The sequence below is a fragment of the Anser cygnoides genome, chromosome 20 (genome assembly GCF_040182565.1).
Source record: "Anser cygnoides isolate HZ-2024a breed goose chromosome 20, Taihu_goose_T2T_genome, whole genome shotgun sequence".
Classification (NCBI taxonomy): Eukaryota; Metazoa; Chordata; class Aves; order Anseriformes; family Anatidae; genus Anser; species Anser cygnoides.
Window position 1 is genome coordinate 6,490,563 of NC_089892.1, and position 21,929 is coordinate 6,512,491.

The window sequence follows — 21,929 nt, forward strand, 5'->3', positions numbered from 1 at the left end:
CTCTGAGGGGGCGGTGGTTCTGACCGGTTTGCCCTAATTTTGTGCGGTCTGGTGGCGGAGGTGGGATGGGAGATGAAGCTGAAGTACCGCAGTAATTCCGCTTTGCAGGCAGGGGGAGAGGCTGCCGCAGCGGAGGCATTGAAAAGGTCCGGATTTTACTCGCCTGCACGGACAAAATGCCCCTGGACGCTTTGGTTTTGCACGTTTTGTTTTCCAAAATAAGACCCCAAAGCCCCTAGTCGCAGCATAACGAAGAGGATCGCTCCAACATAATCAATTAAAACATAGTTTATTGTTTTTGTTTTTTCACCATAGCACCTTTTAGGATTTTTAAGTATGACACACAAAATTACAGAACTGTCAATTAATGATTTACTTATAAAAGCTTTATGACAAAGACTGCGCAATGACATCACACATAAATAGGATACAAAAGAGATTTAAAAAAATGCTTATTTTTGTCCCCATAAGAACCATTTATTGGAAAGAACAGGGCACAAGAATCAACAAGTTTTTGAGACTCAACACATTATCAACCGACCTGATTTTTGAGGAGGAAGTGCAGGCCAGTTTGATGAAGATGTTGAGTGTCAGCAGTTGCTCTTTAATTGGCTTAAGACCTAAATCAGTATTTCATGCACAACCTGAACTCATAACAGCATTCACACTGAGACAGCAACTGAAGTGCCACTGAGGTTAAACTGCAGTCTTTGAATACAGAAGGTTTTCACTCAGTCCTGGGGACATTCGGGGTCAGGAAACCAGTGTGAGAAGAGTAAAGCAAAAATTAGCAACACACTAAAATAAAAAAAAAAAAAGTGAGGATCACAGAGTACACAAGAGTCAAGTAAAAAAAATAATAAAATCATTATTTCTGGTATAAAACTGTTCACAAACACCATGGTGCTTCAGGAGATAATCTTTTGTAAGTGTTAAGCCCAGGCACTTAAGATATTTTCAGCTTCACACTTCTGTGAGAAGTGGGTGGACTCATCTCCCACCATCCTATCACCCACTGTATTGATATAATGTGAAATAGCTTAAAAAAAATAAAAAGAAAAGCAGAAACATCATATGATCTTCCCAATACAGAAGCAGAATGGAAAAAAAAAAAACATGAAAAGAAAAAAAGAACTCTTGCAAACATTAATGCACAACTAAAACCAATGACAGGTTTTAAGAGCTGAGACCATCAGGACCATATAGGATGAAATCCTTCTCCATCATATGCAGAACCATCTGGTTTTGGGGCACAGCTTACGGTGCAATACCAGCTTCCAACACCAAACCAGCGTTGCTGATATTCTACACGCTTAAGTCATATGCCACCATCCTTGTATCATCTTGTGCTGTAAGGAAAAGAGAAAAACTTCTCCCTTATGTGACCCTGAAATGCCAACCGCTTTTCTAAATAACATATGGCTTTGAAGTAGGGCTCATTTTGTGCTTAAATGCAGAGACACAGGGAGAGCATTGTCCTCATGGAGATGAACGAGAGCGGCCAGGGGAGCCCAGCAAGGCACTTTCTCCAAAAACATTGGCATAGGAAGACTTGAGGAACTGGACGTAGTTTTGCATGCTGCGATTAGTGCTCTCCGACTGCTCTAACCGATCCTTTAAATCCTGTAGGCGGCTTTCATACCGTCGCTCTGCCTATATAAAGAAGCACAAAACACAGGTTGAAAGACAGCAGCATTCACTCTACTCACATTAAACTTGAGCTATTCTGAGGAAGTGCTGCAGCCAGCAAAAATTAGCACAGCAGTAGATGGCATTACCATACATGGTGCTATGACCTTTGTCATTTCTTTTTGATCATTCCAAACTCCATTCAGTAACCCAACAATAAAAACCAGGAGACGACACAGCTAATCATGTGGGCTTTTAAAACTGATTAGCTATAGTTTTATGGAATTAAACACACTCTTCTCTGAAAACCAGCTTGACCTGATTCATATACCAACGCAATTCCAAGTAAAACTCAAGTAAACAAGCAGCATAAACAGGATATTATAAAAGATTCCCCCCTTCTTTCTTCTAGAAGAAAGACTTTTCTCTAGAACAAAAATTGCATTCTCTCTCAGATAACAAACCACAGTACGTGAAGTTGGAGTCACAATATCTCCCATGCCATCTGGTGCAAATCTTGTTTAGAGATTAGAGCACGTTCTGTATGTTTTTGCAGCACATCCATAGGGCCTTTTTTATGGACTCAATTGCTGCCAGGACCCTACCAGCACAGCAAGAATACACCTTGCAAGTCACTCACGTCATCTTTGTTCCGACGCAACTGGTTCAGCTCTGTTTTAGTCCTACTCAGCTGGGTCTCCAAATCCAACACCTTGGACTGGGCTGCCCTCTCTCTAGATGTTGCTCGTTCTCGAGTTTGTTCAACCTACATGCAACAACAGAATAGCAATCTTGTTAAAGGTTTGTCTATGCAAGAATGATTCTTCCCTAACCCATTGCCCACAAAAGCCCTATAAACTTCATTGGACACATACGTAAGCAGCAGCTCAGTCTAGGGCTTTCTTCTGTTGCAAACTGGAGAAGCAGGGTTCAGTTTTTCAAAGGTTTAAGTGCTGACAAACAGTACCAGTACATTTTACTGTTTGTATTTCACTGAACATGATGATTTTCATGAATTTGATCATAGGCTGAGGAGGTAATGTCCAGCATTCTCATTATTCTCCTTTCGCAGCCTGGGTAGTTTTGAGAAAATACACAAATCCAAGAAATTACTTACTTGTCTTTTGGCATCCTCAATGGCCATTTCCAGCTGACGAGCCAAGGAGCTACACTCACGGGTCTTCTCCTCTAACCGCAGCTGACACTGGTGGATCGACTCCTCACGTTTTGCTATGACCTGAAGGAATTCTATGTTCTGGGCGCTCGTTGTCTCTAGTTTTCTGGGTTAAGACAACAAGGGAAGGAAACCTATTCATTTTAAATGGAGAATGTTTCAGTCTGCCTTTTTGTTAGGTCTTGACTAGTCTCGGAGGATTCCATGCTCCCTCAAAAAAGTCCAAGCCCCAAGAAACACTTCTTCATTTCTCAAATCAGAATTTCAAAGACTGAAGAACACAGAATACTCATATACCTGCCTTTTCCCAGACGTTGTCACTAAAAGGAATTGATAAATACAGATAAAAATATTGTAATGTTCAGTAATGTCAAAACTATCAGACTAGATTGAACAAGGAGCTGGTTTATCTGCTGTGTAGGTCACAGTCCTTTTAAAAAATATTTGTAAAGTGTGCTGCAAGAATCTACAACTTTCTCTCTAGTGGACAGCTAGTGATTAGAGATCCTTGTGGGATAAGTAAGCGTGTAAAATCCTGGAGGCAAATGGGGGACTGGAAAAACATTGAAGATGTTTCCATCTCCTGAAAAAAAAATCTCAATAGAAGGAGGATGGAAAGGAAAGGTTAAGAGAACAAGAGAGCCTAATATTTCTAACCTTTCTAGCTCTTCCACCTTCAAGGTGAGCTGCTTTTTCTCCTCTTGGGCAGATTGATACCTCTCTCTTGTAACATCCATTTTGTCCCCCTGGAGCTCAATCTAAAAATTACAGCAATTAGTTACTTTACAGAATAGTCACTACACACATGACCAACCACCTAAAATGTATGTGGCTTTCCAGAAGGAAACATGCTCAATTCATAATTTTCTGCAGGATCCTAGGAAAGGAATAGTGGATAGAAAAGCAAAGCACTAAACACACTTAACATCCATTTTGTTGGTGCTTCCCGCTAATGGTTGGAAAGGTATGAGAAAGTTCTTTCATATTGCACATGAAAAGCCAGCTTGGTAAAAGCTTGCATGCAGAGCAGCCACCTGTAAGCACAGCAAAGCGCACACATTAATAACAGCCATATACATGACAGCATCCCACACAGACACTAGAGACTTAAATACCAGGAAGGTTTATAACTCCAAGCCCATCACAGCAAAACAGTCAGACTGCAAGGTTATTTGCTGTGTCCTAAGGCATGGTTGTACAAGTCATGCCTGTCTATAATTGTCCCGTGACACCTATACAGTCCTCCCAGGGACAAAAAAACAGGGACTAGGAAAACAACCCAAAATCAGGGTGGGAAAACAAGGTTTGGGACAGCACTACCAGCAGAAAAACAGGGAGGGAAAGCTGACAAGATGATGGAAGTAACAGAAGCGAGTGTTGGCATTTGCAAGTGTTGCTACTGCTGCTATTCAAGTCCCAGTATGGTTCTGTACCAAGGGATTAAAAACTTTTCAAACGGTAAGGAATGCTTCTAGCTACCCTGCTAACTTCTTGCACAAAGACATGGCACACACATTTATTTTGCAGTGCACGTTTAATCTTTTCAGAAAGAGACGAGAACAGACAGAGATGAAGTTTGAACTTTCCTGCGATTAGAAATTCATCTTGGTCTCAGACTTGCAGATTGCTGTGTTGCAGGTGCTCTCTGCCAGTCCCTTACCCGCTGACGCAGATCTGCGATGATGAGAGACAGGTCCACATTCTTCTTCTCATAACTCTGAAGCTGGTCCTGACATTTTGCCAGCTGCGTCTCTGTGATCCTTAGGATCTCAGGCAGCTTTTCCAGTTCAGCAAGCTGGCTCTGGAACTGCTTACGAGCCTACAGTCAAAGAGAATATGAGGAACTTTCAAATGTTCATAAGGTCTAGACTAAAAAGTTTCTTTCTGTGAAATTTGTTAGCCTGCAGCCATGATGGCACTGTGGAAGTTAGGCAAGTGTTGGAGTTCAAAGCCTGTTCAAAGCCTACTGTCATCTTCTACTCCAAAAGCCTATCCCTTACAGTTTGGCATCAATGGATCCTGGGCTTCAATTTTACTAGGATTATAAGTTGCTTTATGAGGAGAAGTCATTCTGCAGCAATTCTACATAGCCCACAGTTCTAAGCCACTATTTCTGCAGCAAAGAACAGGCTACTCAATTTAAACACCTCTGAAGGATGCCATATAGTCAAAAAGAAGCTGTTAAATGTGTTCAATACATTTTGCAGAATGAACAGGCCCTGAGAAAAGCTAATCGAGAAAGGCAAACTCAGATAACCCTTTATTCACAGCCATTTTAAACTATATTGAGAATATTAAAATCCATAAATGTCTACAGCATATCAGTCTTTAGAGGAATAATTACCAGTTCGATCTCCTTGTTCATTTCATCCTTTAGTGTCTTGTTCTCTTTATCACACTTCTCCAGTTTTGCTGTCACTTCATCTGCTTCCATTCGGGTTTTCAACACCTGGGCATACAAAAAAAGCACATACTTCATCTGTTACATACGGTTTTCAGCAAACGTGCTATACTTTGGAGTGACTGAAACTGCTCAAGAATCAGCAACAGACTTCTTGCCACAGTAACCACCATCTCAGACTAAGTTTGTAAATTCACTTTTTGCTTCTCCTGTCTGGCTCATTTGGGCTTTCCACCAAAATATTCTCCCTTTTGGCCTTATTTTCCTAACTACCAGAATATCCAAAATCCCAAAAGAAGCTGCCAAGAAATAGTATTTAGCACACCAAAAGGCAGAAGAAGGAATCTCATTATTTAACTCTATCTTTAAAAAGCTAAAGTGACAGATCCCAAACCATACAAAACTGCAACCTCCAACAGCGATTCACAGATTAACACATTACAGAATAAACTACAGCAGTAAGGGGAGAAAACACATTTGTGCAAGTGCTGAAGGAATCAATAAGATGCCTACCTGTGATTTGTAGGTTTCAATCAACCCTTCATAGTTCCTAACAGAGTTCTTGAGCTGCTGTACTTCCATGTGTGCTTGGTTCAGCTTTTCCTCCATTGGGACCACACTAGCCTGAAAAAGAAAACATCTTTGATTGAGTGCCTCAAAGTAACTGTTAAATTAGCCATCTAACGTTGTCTAGATTTGGAAAAAAAAAAAAAAAAGAGAGAAAAACAACAAAACAGGGATTTTGTCAGTTTAAGTTAGCATAAACTTTCCAGACTTCAGTGGACTGCCAAATTTATGCCAGCAGAGCACGCGGGTTTAGAATGGATGCGCAGTCTGTTTGCTTGAACGAGCTGTGCTACTTGGATTAGGACCACTCCTTGTTTGGATCAATGCCTAGCTTTACAAGAAGAAAATTACATAGGTCACCAGAGTCACCAGTGGCAAAAGAAATGACAGGAGAAATACGCCAGGCATTACACCTTTTTTCTTTATTATTATTATTACTACAGAGGTTACCATTCTCTCTGCACGAATAGTTACAGTTGTTTGTTCTCTGTCCAGCATCATGAAGATTAAGAACAACACTTAAGATCTCAGCTGGAAGAAGGAACAGTACTTGGACTGAAGATACTTCTACCAAAAACTGTAAGAAAGTCAGTCCTCCCAGAATGCTCGCTCACTTTCTTTGTCTCTTTCCAGCATACTTCAGGTATCATACTCAGGCTATGGTGAAACTGGTTTGAAACTAAATGGCAGTAATGGGTGCAATTCAGCTCTGTCCTCAGAGGCCAAGCAACTTATTATAATTTCTCCTTCTTTGTGTAGCATTTCAGCTTCAAATCCCTAGAATCACTGACCTTTAGCCTTTCATTCTCCATTTTGAAAGAAGTGGTCTCTGTAGTCTGTTGATGCAATTTATCCACCAAGGCGTCTCTGTCCTCCCGCATCCTATCCTCCAGGGTTGTCTGCTGTTCCAGCAAGTCTGCCATACGGCTGCCACAGAGAAAGAAAATTAATCCTTAACTGACTAGGAAGAATAAGACACCTAATCCTTCAAAATAAGCTTCAGAAACAATGTCTTTTCCCTATACTTTCATATTCCTGTTCTGTTCATGTATACATACCTACCTGTTATGCTGTTCTACTACCTCAGTCTTCTTAGCCCACTCAAAATTGACTTGAATTGTCCCCCTGAAGCTCAAATGCATTGCCTCCAAGATACATGGGATAAAGAGGTATTTCTCTCTTGCCTCATACCTACCTATTTTTTACTGCAGCAACAACTATACTGCAGTAATACCAACATATTTATTTACCACCACGACAAAATTGCCATGAACTAGACTGTCTATAACTTCTAATCCCTTCCATTCAAGGATCTCAAACATTTAAAAAGAAAAATAACCTTAATTATTTCAAAGCGTGACAAAATGGCAAAGGTTCAGAGAGATTTAAAGATCAGCCTGCCTTTGCTATGGCAAGTCAGCAGCAGAAGCCACACCTTTCTCAGCCTCTCCAAACTCTACTGTCCCATAGACGGGACTAGTTTTGCTTGGATGTTTACAGACAACCCAATTAAATTATTCAATTTAATTAATTAATTTATGCTTGAACTAGGTACTCATCCCCACTCATGCCAGTTTCTCCATACTAGTCTTATTTTAACCTGTTCAGCGTAACGATTTCCAGTTCAAGATCACTCTTGTCCTTCACTACTTTGTTGTAGCGACTCCTCCAGGACTCCAGAGTAGACAGTGCCTCACCAACATAACTGTCCTATCAAACAAAAGAAAGGCGTGACAAAAATAGCACTAGACGTTGGATATTCAGACAGCATACAGAGATGCTGATATGGCTAAGCATGATATGTACAGAGACTTCACTGAAGCTTAAAATATTGAAGACAAGTATTTATGTTTATTCTTCCTGATCCTTCACAGAGAGGTGTTCTCCTACAACACTACTGTCAGATAACAGACATATCATCATGGAAAGCAGAATCGTCTTTGAAGGCAGCAAACAAATGATCAGAAATACAAAGCACAGATAAAATTCCAATAGTGGCTCTGGTCCCTAGTATTCTACAAACAAGGGAAAAATAGTAGCATAATATCCATATTCCCTTCTGATTTGTCTTAGTCCTAACTTTGCTACTTTTTCTTCAGTCATTTTATCCTTCAATCCTTTTAGCCTTCAGTCCTTTTTCAACAGGACGTGCATCTCAAAGTCTTTGTACTTTTCTGCTCTAACTAGCTTCTTGATTAAAAACTGACTCCATTCAGACTTTTCAGCCCAAACCACAAGGCTTTATTTTATCGGCTTTTGCCAACCCTCAGATGGTTCTGAAGAATTAGGTGAAAAAAATCAGATCTGCTAGTTTTATATAATCTAAGTTACTGCATGTCCTAAGTTAAGGACATGCAGAGAATATAGTGAGAGCTGAGAAAACTGGATTTGTTCTACTCTTAGCATAAACGGGCCAAAGCATTGAGACAAAAATAAATCTCATTAGTTGAAAGCAGAGACTCTCCCTGGGGCTGCTACCAAAAATCAAAGGTTTAGACGTGTGATCTGAAATGAGGTCTCTCCTCCTGTATCATCAAATACCTTTTCTGCTAGCTGGACAGTCAACTGCTCTGCATACTCCTCACTCCGCTCTGCCCGCTCCTTCTGTGCACGGAGGGCTTTCTTCAGGGCCTCTTTATCATGATCTGTCTTCTGCCTTAGTTCTTTCAGTTGTTCCTTGATAAGTTCCACCTCTGCCTTATGCTGAGCTTCATTGCGCTCCAGATTCTGTAGCAGGAGGAAGAAACACACCACAGGGAATATTATCCTCATACCTGTATACCTAAAGCAGCAATTAGTTTCCTAGAAACACTGGAGAGAGGCAGGCATAAAAACCTCAAACCTTTAGCCTATAGCTATTTGCATTGCACCTGCTTAATCCTGTCCTAACACGGACAGACATGTCAGCACGACCTCTGAAAGACTGAAAAAACATTTATGCCCATCTACATATAGAAAGGCAAGAGAAATCAAAGCTATATGTTCAATCCCAGTGCATCCCACGATGTTGTCTGCTTGTAACAAAAAGCAACAGCCTACTCTAGCCATACAGAAATAAATCCTTTCACTGCAAGTTACAAAATAACAACATGGGGAAAAAAAAGTTTGAAGATGCTAAAAATAAGAAATCCTTCGAGAGAGTTTTTGTAACTGATCTCTGGTTTCTAAGAAGGTTTAAAACACAAATTATTTCCAGCATTTCCACCTCGATACAAAAGATTTCATATATCAGAATCAAAAGTGGACTCTCAAACACCCTTCAAACTCAAATGAAATGAGGCAAATCAGGACTGTGAATCTACTGACCTCCCAAATTCTTCAGAACTAAATCTATCTCTGTATTTATTGCTATTTGTAAATTTCCTCTCTCATAAGCTGCTCTCCAGAATACTGATTGCCTCTCCTGATCAAGATAAATACTGGTCTACTAGTCTTTTGATCTACCCGAGAATATTCTTTTTATTAATTGAAATATTTGCATATAATAATGTTGCTTTACGCAGCTGTATAGCTTAACAAAATTAAAGCTCTTCTAGATTATTAGCATGCACATGTTCATCATAACAACAACAGATATGCTAAACATAAGACTTTGATCAAGATAAATTAGGGGAACTTTCTCCTCCTCATTAATATTATAAAATGCATGCACGAGAGCAATCAAATACAGAAACTCACGGCACAGCATTTTCCCAGAAATCAAATTGAATAGTTTGTGATCTGTCTTGATGCCTGACTAAACCAAAACCACCTTTTAAAGTAAGTATACAGTACTTAACTCAGAAGAAAAACGTAATAAATGCACATAGCCCTTAAAGTTACGATTATGCCTCATGCATCAGAAGTGAAAAGCTTTTTCTTCTGTTACTTCATTTGAAAGTCACAGTATGTGTTAGCAGCTTAAGCACCACCATCCAATATTTCAGTCTATGACACAGAAAAGAAGAATACTCGGTGAGTGCTACTTCCCTTGCCAGTGGATTCAGCTCGTGAGTATAAATGAACAGTCAGTCTCCAGGGACCACTGAAAACCTACCCGGATCTGTACAGTCAGACGGTTGTTCTCAGCTTCTTTATTTCGTAGCTGTGCTTGTAAATGGCCTCTCACAGCCTCCATAGATTTTGAGAGTTCACTTGCTGTCTTTGCCTGGTCCTAAATAAGATGCAAGTGACACGTTTTTCTTCAGCTAGTTAATAGAAGGAACACTTTTTAACATGTAGCCATTCAGTGAAGAACTCTGATACTATCTCCAGCCACCTCCACTTTCGATGGACCTTCACAGCTCCTCTTCTCCAACAAAATGGGCAACAAAAAAACCAGGCATTTCTTTTACATTATCTTATGAATGACTGGCCTGAAAGATTTGTTCTAGAGCAAAGCATCCTTCATGTCTGGTCTTATCCAGTACACTTGCCTTTTACTTTCTAAATGGAGGGACCTACAGGAATTTGACATCTGGAATCAACCAGGACCTTAAACAGAAAGGCAATTTGGTGACAAACCCAAACAAAGAGATACTACTACCTATTAATCTTCGTGATTGGTGTTTTATTAGCAGAATATCGAATCTACAGCTGTGCGGGAATAGGTAGCTTATCTGTCTAGTTTTAAAAGCAAAGCAACCATCTGATCCCTTATAAAGTAATTGTACCCAAGCACAAATCCATATTTTGGACTATCTGTGGTTCTGCGGAACTGGAGAGTGGAGCAGAGAGGGAAGAACAAAAAGAGGGAAGTACCTTCTCTGCCTGTATTTGAATGATAAGATCGTCCACCTCTTGTTCTTTCTCCTGAAGCCTCATCTGAAGTTGCTGGAAAACAAACACCACTCAGATTTTAAATAACAAATGCAATCAGCTTGGCAGGTGGAGAAAAAGAGGTGTAATTGCCTCCCTCCCGAGACCCTCTGATCTACAGCACTCTCTGTCTGGTAACCACAGCAACAGCATCCTGAGTCTCAGAAAAACAGTCTGCAGTCTCCTCAAGCAGAAAGCAAAAGGGAAATGCATACATTTCTGTAACAGGGCATGGGATATCCTATGGATACCACAGGACCTGGCACGATTATAAACACCACAGATGAGAAAGGACACTGCCCATGTCTCACGGCTAGTTTTCTAACTTCTGGCAATGTAAGAACACTTTTCTCAGTTTACAGATAAATAAACAGGGAAAAAAAATCTGGTACCAGGTCATTCACTCATTCAGTGACAGAAGCAGGAACAGAAAGCTTATCCTCTTTATGCTTTGATACCTCTAAGGATAACATGAGAAACATACAGAAACACTAAGATGATATCCAAACTGAAGAATGTTGTCCCAACTGTCAGGGGTATTTTTTGTAGCAGATACTTTTTTCTCTGCCACCCCCAGAGATTTCTTTTTAAAGAAACGTGTAGTACAATTCTTGGTTTGTACATTCAGTACTATACAGAAAAGGCAAGCAGAATAATTTGTGCTTGAACTGAACATGATGAGACCAAGCTTAAGTATCCAAAACTGTTCTTCATAGCTGAATACTGTAAACCATAATGGTGTTCTTATATGTAGGTCTCAACTGTGAAATCCCCATTCTAAGCCCTATACATGAAAGGCTCTGAAAATCTATCTGCTTTGTAATGTAGGTTGTTAACCAGAGGGGCAATATAGGGGCTCTGATTACTACAAAAAACAGGATATTTTTACTGGTCTAAAAGGATTAGTGTAAAACTTGATGGCTGAATACAGACAAAGAAGAGGTTACAATTTAGCTCTCTCTGCTTTACCATTCTGCAGAAAAAGTTGTTTTTGTTTGCTTACCACTTTCTCTGCATCTGAGTCAGCAAGCCTTTTCAACAGTACACCTTGCTGCTCCAACATCTTCTGAGCATCTTTCTGCAAAAGAAATAGGGGAGGAAAAACGTTTTAATAAAAAGTCTGCTTTTTACATATTCTTTAGACGTAAGTGGGAAAATCAACCATCTTCCCCATGTTGCAGCAGCAATTCTCAAGTATTAAATTAGCTAAATATTTCACATATCACCACCTATCTCAAAAAGCTTTCCCAGTTCTCCCAGACACAGATGATAATAAAAAGCACAATGGCAAATTAAGATCTTTCAGATCTTTCTCGTTATTTGGGGAAGGTCACATAGAAGAACTCAGTCCTTTTCTCTAGTCTCACTTGTGGCTGAGAAAACAGTTACCATTGGCCTGCTTTTGCTCAAAGAAACTACCAACTACAGGAAGCACAGCAGTTTCATTCTGCAGTGCTTTTGCAAACTATACAGAATTGTTCTGTACAAACAGTACAGAACTGTTAACAGTTTCTGACATTGCTTTTGAAATCCAGCCTACGAAAATAAAGTTCTGAAAATCCTCATGCTCCCATTAGCTGAGGCAACATCTAGTCCTCAGGCTTTAGCCAACACAACAGTATAGCAGTAACATTTCAGACTAGCATGATAAGCCAAAATGTTGGCACAGATGCTGAAGATATAACCACAGGAGTTATTCTTCAGACACAAGTCTAAGACCTGCAGATACATCTGTATCCAAATGAAAAAGAGTCAGCAACACAGTAGAGCCCTATACCTTTTAATGCAGTCAAAGACATATGTTCTAACATCCCCACAGCAGAAAAGCCAGTCTTACTGTAATGAGGCAGGTAGGGATAAAGAAAACAATCCATCCTTTATGACACACAGTCAATGGCAGCGTTAGGAAAAAGAGTTAAGAGCTCTCAAATTCAAGTTCCATTTTCAGTCCAGAAGACAATATTGCCTTTGGTAATCATCCAAGCTGAAGCACACAGTACTGCTCACCTCCTGGTTATGCTGCTCTCTGAGAAGCTCTCGGAGTGTCCGGTTGGTCTCTTCAAAGGTACTCAATTTCTGTAGCAGCAGCTCTTTTTGTCTTGTCAGTGTGTTAATGTCTGAGCTGCTCATGTGTTTCTCCTAGAGGAGGAAAAAATAAAACAATATTGTTCACACGAAATGTCTCAAACTCTGGAATTAACATACGCTGCTAAAAGCAGAAGCATTGCAATGTTCAGCACCATCTGTGCAGAAGGTGAGAAGGTGGCTGAATGCTACAAATAAACATCCAGTTTCTAAAGAGATCTAGCAAACACCTTAACCAAATTAAATCCCTCCATTTCTCCTTATGGTTTTGGTGGGTCAGCAATTGCAACATTACGTTTTTAAGACAGCCACAGAACAGCACAACAAAACAAAGGAAAGAACAAAAAAGCAAAAAAAAAAAAAAAACACCTACAATGTTGAGTCTCCCAATTGTATTTTTCAGGGCATGGATCTGTCTGGCTGCTGCTTCTCCATCCCTCTCAACCTCACTCAGCTTGGACATCAGGCACTCTTTCTCACGCTGCAAGTACTTCTTCTGTAGCCTGCAGTAATTTAGCAATTAGAGAAACAATAAACTTTGACAGCTGTACCAACCAGTATGAATACACAGTTGTTTGAGGTAAAGCAGACAAAACCCCTCTAATCACAGGATAAAAGCTCTAAAGAAATAGTACCTAAGATTCAACCCCCTTCAGTGTGGAAGTTTTTTCTGACTGCAGACTCTAAGTAGGCTCCAAGAGCTTGCTAGGAACACAACTATGAAACAGGAATTTAGATGGGACAAACTGGGCTCATACCAAAGCCTGTACACAATTAAAGCCAAAACCCAATCCTGTGCCAGAAATTCTCTTCTAATATTCACCTCCATATTTTTTTTTATTCATGTGTTGTTGTACCAACACCATCACATTACAAACAGCATCTCTTTAACCTTCAAAATATGAACTGCACAGCTAGGATGACCCTACAGCAGTCCACACAAGCCAACCTCTTTCAGTTTCCTGACAGAGTAGTTTTTTTCCCATTCCAATGACCATGCTAGAGCCCTTCTCTGCAGCTACTGCCATTCAAAATACCCTTTCCAAATGAGGACAAAAAACCCAAGAGCATCAGTTCTTCTGCAGCACTGCAACCCTGGGTACAAACTTCAACCTCAATTAACATTAGCAATAAGGAGGTAGGCATCCTGTAAATACAACTAACTGCAGTAACAGTGGAGAACAGGAGGTTTCTTACACAGTCAGATCTTTCTCTTCCATTATGCGCTCAATATTGCGCCTGAGCAGTGTATTCTCATGCTCTGTTTCTACCAGCTCTTGTGTGACCTCATTCAATTCTTCTTTCTGCTCCTCAAGGAGACGCTTTGTCATTTGCTGCTGGTGCTCCTTTTTATGCATCTTGGCCTGATAAAGACATGTAAATAGAACTTACAATAAACCTGAACTTGACTCATGAATGGCACATGCATCCCACTTGGCAGATAAGAGCACTGCAAACAGTTGAAGATGTGCAAGAAGAGAAAATACAAAAGGAGGTTGAATTAGTGCACCAGACGTGTTTCCTTTTGCAGCAGCAGAGGTCACTTGAGATTTCCTGGCATGTACAGAATTAAAGCTAACAAAATGAATGTGATCTTACATCACAGATTTAATTAGGCAATATCACCGAACACTTAGATTCAATTCACTCATTAAAAGTAGCAAAACAAATTTTTGTTTAACAATTATGCAAGTAATTCCATTAATTTTTGTAGCATAAATAGAACAGAAAAGGCTTACTAAGAATAAATTCTATTCTTATTTACTAATTTGAACTTCACATAGTTTTGCATAAAATAATAAGAATACAAGATTTCCTACCCTCAGTGTAAACTCGGAGGAAAGAAATGCAGTTAACCACCACCATAGAGCACCTTATGAAATCTGGAAACCCCTCCTGTCCATTTTTTAAATAGCGTCAAGTACAAAAGAGGCTATTTAGCTGGAAAACACAACATCACTGGGCTGTGTATTTCAAAACAGAATCAGAAGAAACAATCTTGTGGAATAAGTGGATTCTTTGACAATAGAACAACATCCAGCTGTTTTTTTCACCTTCTGAAATGACCAATTTTCAGTTTTCATGTTTGATGAGAAGAATGATTATTTGGAAACTAAAGCACAGCAATACTCTATTAAATGGATACAGTTTAAAAACGTTTCATAGTATGACCTAGTGAATTTCTCACTAAACTAGTTCAGATCTTCTAAACAACTCAGACTGATTTCTTTAAGCAAGCTAACCAATGAGCTGAGTAGTCTTCCATTTCACCAAGACTCCAGCTTCCTGTTGCCAAATGATCAGCTACAGAGGCTGAATCTGCAGGACTTTATGTTGTCTCCTCACCTCATTCTTCAGTGTTCCCACTGTGTTCATCAGGCTATCTATCTTCTTTTCATATTCGTTCATTTTGCAGCAAACAGCATCCTCCTCGTCTGTAGAGAGATCACTCAGACGCAATACTGACAGCATTTTTTCTGAATCTGGAGGTGTAATTTCCAGGCGGTGAGTTGGTCCCTAGTAGAAAATCAATAATGGACATCTTTTTTTTTTTAAATATAAAGTTATAAACAGTATTCTCTAACTCCCTAGACTACATACCAGAAATAGAGACAATGTGGAAAGACTAAAATAGAAAAAGAAGGAAAAGGTTACATCACCACAATGAAAAAGAATATGCTTCAGAAGACTAGTAACAGCAAAAATGAGATCTTGAAGGGGAGTAGTACAGTTAAATAGAATACAATAGTTTCAGTTGGAAGGAAGCTACAAAGGTCATTAAGCCAAACTGTCAGACGACTTTGAGGATGACCTAATATTAAAACATATCATTAAGCGTTAACCAAATGCCTCAAACACGAATGGGCATAGGACATCGACTGCCTCTCTAGGAAGCCTGTTCCAGTGCCTAACTACCCTCTCAATACAGAATTTTTCCTAACGTCTAGACTGAACCTCCCTGATGCAGCTTTGAGTTGTTCCCATGCATCCTATCACTAGACACCACCAGGTAAAGGTGAGCACCTCCCTCTCCACTTCCCCATCTCAGTCGAAGAGAACAACATGGTCACCCCTCAACGTTCTTTTCACCAAGTTTAAAAACCAAGTGTTCTTAGTTCCTCCTCATAGGACGTGCCTTCCAGCCCTTTAACCAGCTTTGTTGCCCTCCTCTGGATGCATTTAAGTATCTCAACATCCTTTTAAAATTGCGGAGCCCAGAACTGCACACAATATTCCAGGTGAGGCCACATCAATGGTAAATACAGCGAACAAACAAACAAACTTGTCTGGCTTCTACAAATAGAAAGGTATGAGATGGCCAAGACGCTGATGAATTCCCTATTTTTCTATACTAAAAAGTGAAAAGGATGTGTATGAGATACTTAAAATGGATCGCATGTGATGGCAGGATTCTTTCAGATCAGCCCAGCTCCCTCCATCATAACATTACCTAAGTGCTCTCTTCAACCTCAGCTAAAGCTGAAAGCTTGCTTTTAAGAGCAAACTCAGCCGTACCTCCCATTTGTAGGCGGACTCCAGGACAGATGTTTTGCCCGGGGGCATCCAGGGGGCTTTAGTTTTCACCTGGACAGTTCGGCGTGCATTCACGGTATTCCCTTTCATTTTCTGTTTTTGCTTTTGCTGAAGAACAGAAAAGAGAAAATAAGATAAATCACTACGACTTCTAAAAACATTTACAGTTTGTGCTGCAAAAACAAATGGAAGATCATTCATGCAAAACTATCACAGTGTTTGACGTCATACATCAGATCAGATGAGCGAGCAGCTATCAGAGGAGGCTAACACCAGCCAGAAGAAAAGGTTATTGCATATTCACTTGACAGTGTGGCTAGACTTTCATTACTTATCACATAGCTATTCTGTTATATCACCAGAATATATGCACTTGTGATGAAAACCTTATCCAGCAGGCCAGGGGTGGAAGATTTGGGGAGAGGGGATGGGGAAGGAAGCCTCCTCTGTATGGAGATACACAAAAAATACTGCAATACAGCCCATTCACATGCAGAAGGAACAACCTGGCAGATCCCTTCTCTGTTCCAAATTCATCTCACAAAAGAGCAGCTGTATCATTTGACAACAGCACTACCAGAGAAAAAAGAATGGCACAGTTATGAAAAACCCTTGAAATGTTTTCCCTGCTTTGCAGTCAATGGGTAGATCCACATTTGTCTTGAACTTGAGATGCTCTATCTGGAGGAAAATTAAAGTGTTTTTGCACAGTTCTAACCTTTGATGAGAAAAAAATAGATATTCTAACACACCCTATTAGGAATTAATTAATAGGAGGCACTGACTTCATTGTCAGACCCTGCCCCATTATACTTGCCATTAGCAACAGAGACCAAATTAACAGAGAATTTGGAACACGATGTCTGCAGACACAAGGAAGAATGAGGCAACTTCAGTATTGCCTCTTGTCTACTCTTGATATGGATACGAAGAGATCTTTCTTTGCTGCGTAGCTCAGCAGACTGACAGGGTGCTTAATGCCAGAAGATGGTTTGAATGCAAACCCTTTTCTTCTAAAGGCATTTATTTTAATACAATTAAGATAGAATTTGAAACACTTGGGTACTACCTTACTCCAAGCCCCTCCTTCAAAAACAGGGATGAAACCAAAGAAAAACCTTTACGAGGACACAAATTCAGAAAACACAAGGAAAAAATCCCCCAAACTACATCACGTTGGAAGCAATACCCCTCATAATCATACACTTAAACATGAAAACTATTTATTCTATACCATACTTAAAACACTTTAAACAGAGAAAACATATTACTGAAAATTCACCACTGAATATGCACAGTTAACAAGGCAGAAAGTCTTCCAGTTCTAACATAAAGGTAAAGCAGACCTTGAAGATTTGGTGGTGCTTCTAGGACCCACTGTTTCCTCCATAGCCCCTACAAACACCCAGCTGCACACTCCTACCTGGCATTTTGCAGGTGTGTTTTTCTGACCCTTTTTAATATGGACATGGACAGGGGTGTTTTCATCCACATGGACGTGCAAAGGGGGAGATGAGGAACGGTTCTTCATGGCTCTTCTCCCACAAATGGGAAAGGGCAATACAAGGAAAGGAAACCTGTGAATAAGGAGACTGAAAATAACAACATTTTCCTCTGTGCCAGAGAGCAACAGTGGCCAGCTGTGGTTACAGTTTGAGCTTTCTTTCAGTAGCCATTTCAGTAGCCATTCATCTGCCATTTTGAACAGTATGCTATATTGCTGTAAAGAGATTAACACACACAATCTCTCTACTTCTGGTATTTCCTGCTTTTAACACAGCTATTAAAGACCAAACAGTTGGAGTGACAGAGGATGCCTGTAAGAGTCACTGGAGTTCCAAGTCTTAGAGCAAGTGAGCAAAGCAAGGGCTCCAGTAGCCAACACCATCAGAGTCCGAACACAAATTAGAGACAGAGGGAAAGCATTCATTCAACAGTTCAGATGAAAAAAATCAAGAGGAAACCATGAGATTATTCCATCCTAAAACCCCGAACCTGCAAACTCTTTCATATGTGCTTAACTTCAAGAGTCTTTTTGAAGTTAAACAAATGCTTAAAAGCTTTTTGATATTTTTTCTTCAGATTATCTCACAGTGATGCGTATATTTACAAATCCCTACATTAATTGCATGCGTAACCTTAACATTGCCTAACACAACACACAAAAGGAAGACACAAAGCTAAAGAAACCAGTTTTGGACATGATCCTCTTTTTGAGGTAATGGTTCCTCAATATAATGCAATTGAAAATTTTATAAAATTCCACCAGCAGCAGTTTATGTCAGCTTAGGTATACTTACAGTTATTGTAAGGCTTTTAGCTCCTCTTGACAGTGTGCCCTGTGCAGAGACTGAAGTCACTTCATTTTTGATGGTTGAGGGAAACCTGGTGCAGAAATAATAAAATGACCACTAATAGGGAAGACTGCCAATTTCTGAGCAACCTCTTCTTTTCAAATTAAGGCAATGTGCAGACTCAAACTTATTGTATGTATGAACCTAAACACCAGAAGTTGGTGTGTCAGTGCTTTCCTCTATAAGCAGAGGATAGAGAAAGAAATTATCATTCCTTACACACTGATGCTGAAAGCTGGTTTAAACAACAGAAAACGTTTTGTTGGATTACATAAGATGAGCTCACCCAAACTCAGTTACAGTTGTAAGTGCCCCTTTTAACCAGTTTCATAAGGAAATCAGGCTTGAACAGTTTAAAGGCACCTGTACTTCTCCCTTCCCTCTAAAGTCCCACACCATCCTAAATCCTGCCAACACCAACAAAACTTAACAGAAATGTCAACATCCTAGGTTTAGCTCTGTATGCAGAGAAGGCATCAAAATCTGTGCTTAAACTGGAGAATTAAAAAAAAAAAAAATAGCCTGCAATACAAGTTCTCAGTGCTACTCAGCAAACGTGTATTTGTACACAGAACCAAACGGCAAGCAGCTGCTTGCCTGGTACTACCTAGGGGACTTGAAATGAGAGCGAGGGAGGAGGGACCTCCAAGGGCTGCTGTGCATGGCGGGAGTAGAGCTATTAGCGTGGTGTTATAAAGGGCTTAGCTGCTAATCTCATGGAAGCACTCCTTCACAATTTGCTACATAACAACACGTGTTACAAGTAAAGCGTTACTTGTAATGAAGTACAGCGGGATTTTAGACAATACCTCTGCTAGAACAGAATTTAGATGACTCTTTAGAGCTCCTGATTAATTTCTCAACTTGTCAAGGTTCGTGTAATAACCTGCTCTAAATAAAACTAATAATGTTATATCACCTTATAAAAATGTCAAGTTTTGATTACTAACATAGTAATGCAACAGCAATAGACATTGGATGAACATTAATCAAAGTTATTAACAGTTTCACCTAACTTAGAGTAAGAATTACTTGTACAACTGAGGAAAAAACACGCTAAACTACTGTCCTCATACTTTTTATCTGAATTTGACATGACAGGAAAGGAGGGCTACGTAAACACCAGGACAATTAATGCCAGAAATGTAGTCAGAACTATCCTATTCTACAAGTCAGTGGGAAAAGGATCTATATACGAATTGATTAATCTCAGTGGATCACTATGATACTACAGAATTAGAAGTAGAAACAGATAAATGTTACTCTAAAATATGAATGTGTATGCTATGGACTTGCACTAGAACGGTTTGGGTTTTAAAAAGTCACAATGAGGCAAGATCTACTCCATGAGCAATGCGTCATCAAAATCCACTTTGCAGGAGCTTGTCCTGCTGCTTGCTGTAAAGCTGTCAGTCCAACGCTTAACATTCTTGAGTGCAGAGTCAGGAGCAAATCATGAAAAGCAATTCACGAAAATCATGAGAAAAAGGAAGCGAGAGTTTTCTGAAGTAACAGGATTCCCCCACTTCTGGCTCCGAAGAGCTGCAAACACAGCTGGGCGTTTTCACCCCCTCCTTCCCGAGGAAGGGCGCAGCTCCTCGGGCTCAGAAGCGCACATCAGCCACAGCGCTGAGAACTTCACGGCAGCTGAATCGCCACGAACGAAAACTCCGGAGCTGTCGGCCAGCTCTCCCCAGCACCAAGGAAGTTTATTGCCGAAGTCCGAGTAACTCCTCCCGCCCTCTCTGGGGACTTCTCAGAGAACCCGTGAGGGCCCGCTCCCGGGTCCGGCCTCCTGCTCCGAGCCGGGACCGGCAGCTCGGAGTCACGCCGGGTTCTACCGGGGGTTCCCGGGATGCCGGCGGCACAGAGCCCGGTGCAGCCCGTCCCGAGGCTAGGGCCGCCTCCCGCTCTGCGTTTCACGCCTCCCGCCCCCCTCACACCTCCTGCCACGGCGGGGAGGAGCCGTACCGGGGAGGGAGCGGGGGGGGGGGGTCCCGGCCCTCCCCGCGCCCTCCCGGCGGCCCCCTCCCTCACCATGAAGGGCCGAACGCGGCGTCGGACAGCCGCTGCCTCCTCAGGCTGTCCTCGCCGGCGGCGGCGAGGCGGCGGGCGGCGCTGCCATAGAGCCCGCGGTTGTTGCGGGGCGCGGCGGGCGGCTGCAGGCAGCACCACGGGTACGAGCCCGAGCCGCCGCCGCCGCCGCACTTCCGGGGCCGCCGCCGCGCCGCCGCCGCCCGCGGCTCCCCCATTGGGCGATTCAAACCCTGCCGGCGGCCCCGCCCCTCCCGCCGCCGCGTCACAAGGGCACCGCCCCGCCCCGCAACCGGCCCCGTCGCCACGGCGACGCGAGGCGGGCCCCGCAGAGCGCCGCGCGGCTCCTCACAGGGAGCGGCGGGTTCTGACGGGGGCCCGGCGGGTTCTGACGGGGGGCCCGGCCCCGCCGAGCTGACGGCCCCGGGGAGAGGGGCAGAGCCCCCGTGCGACGAAGCCCCAGCGCGGCTCAGGTCGCTACAAGGAGCTGGGGAGGCTTCAGGTGGCAGCTCAGCGTGTTCTGGCTCTCGAGAGGCTCTGGACGCTTCTCTAGGTGCCATAGAGGGGTTCTTCAAACTCCTGTTGTGCCTTCAGTACAATAAATAAATAAAACCAACAAACATCGCCCACCCGAACTTTGTTCTTTTGGTACTACAGAACACCTTTAACAAATGCAGTGAGTCATGACAAAAAAAAAGCACCAAACCAGCTGGTTTTACTGTAAACATTCTCTTTCTCCCCAGCGTATAACTGAATTTGTAACTAGTTTTCCTGCTGATATTTCTTCCATTTCTGTACATTTAGGGGAAAAAACAATAGAACTATCACAACGGCTGTTGTTATACAAATAAAGCTACCCCCCAACTCACGAAGTGCAAGTCACTGCGTTACAGACAGCTTCCAGCTGCACTCGTAATGTCAACAAAGCAGTTTCCTTGAAATGTATGTTTTCTTCTGCAGAAACAACTTTTTGAAACTGATAATTAATGAAGTTTAAGCCTTGGGCTGCAGAGAGGATCGCTTGCATTCAAACCTCTATTCTCTCTCACTGGGAAAAACATCAGGCCCTTCTGCAGAGCACAGCTCAGTAGACTACATTACACGTGACGATAACCCCAGTGATCGCTCCTAATTCGAGTGCTACAACAGCAAACCCTTTGTTACTCCTGTATGACAGAAACATCTAGAGATCCCAAGGATGCAGATTCCTCTTAATCCTTCTTGTTTTCCAAAACAAACAGACTTTCAGGGGTATTCCAGAGAGACGTCATGCAAGACAAATCTTTAACTGTTTTGCATGAGTGATTTCTGTGTAGGGTGTGATTTGGGGGCGTTACAGGTAAGAATTCACAGA

At 41.6% G+C, this 21,929-nt stretch overlaps 1 protein-coding gene across 6 annotated transcripts; it reads right to left on the reverse strand.

The window, feature by feature from the left end:
* Positions 1–272: 272 nt before the first annotated feature.
* ODF2 (outer dense fiber of sperm tails 2) lies at positions 273–20,915 on the reverse strand. Of its 6 annotated transcripts, XM_066980838.1 has the most exons (21): positions 20,579–20,629; positions 18,488–18,572; positions 17,611–17,764; positions 16,170–16,295; positions 15,000–15,170; positions 13,851–14,017; positions 13,027–13,156; positions 12,576–12,707; positions 11,572–11,646; positions 10,512–10,583; positions 9,808–9,924; positions 8,313–8,498; positions 7,372–7,481; positions 6,563–6,698; positions 5,718–5,828; positions 5,148–5,252; positions 4,464–4,622; positions 3,461–3,561; positions 2,747–2,909; positions 2,270–2,395; positions 273–1,653 (listed from the first exon to the last, which is right to left on the reverse strand). In XM_066980838.1, the coding sequence occupies exons 3-21, from the start codon at positions 17,716–17,718 to the stop codon at positions 1,480–1,482; spliced, it is 2,469 nt and encodes an 822-aa protein (XP_066836939.1). In that variant the 5' UTR covers positions 17,719–17,764; positions 18,488–18,572; positions 20,579–20,629; the 3' UTR covers positions 273–1,479. The 6 variants fall into 6 exon arrangements, 5 of the variants coding, with proteins under 5 accessions (XP_066836939.1, XP_066836937.1, XP_066836940.1 ...); XM_066980836.1 differs by lacking the exon at positions 17,611–17,764 and having other exon boundaries at positions 20,579–20,808; XM_066980839.1 differs by lacking the exon at positions 20,579–20,629 and having other exon boundaries at positions 17,611–17,779.
* Between the last annotated feature and the right edge of the window lie 1,014 nt (positions 20,916–21,929).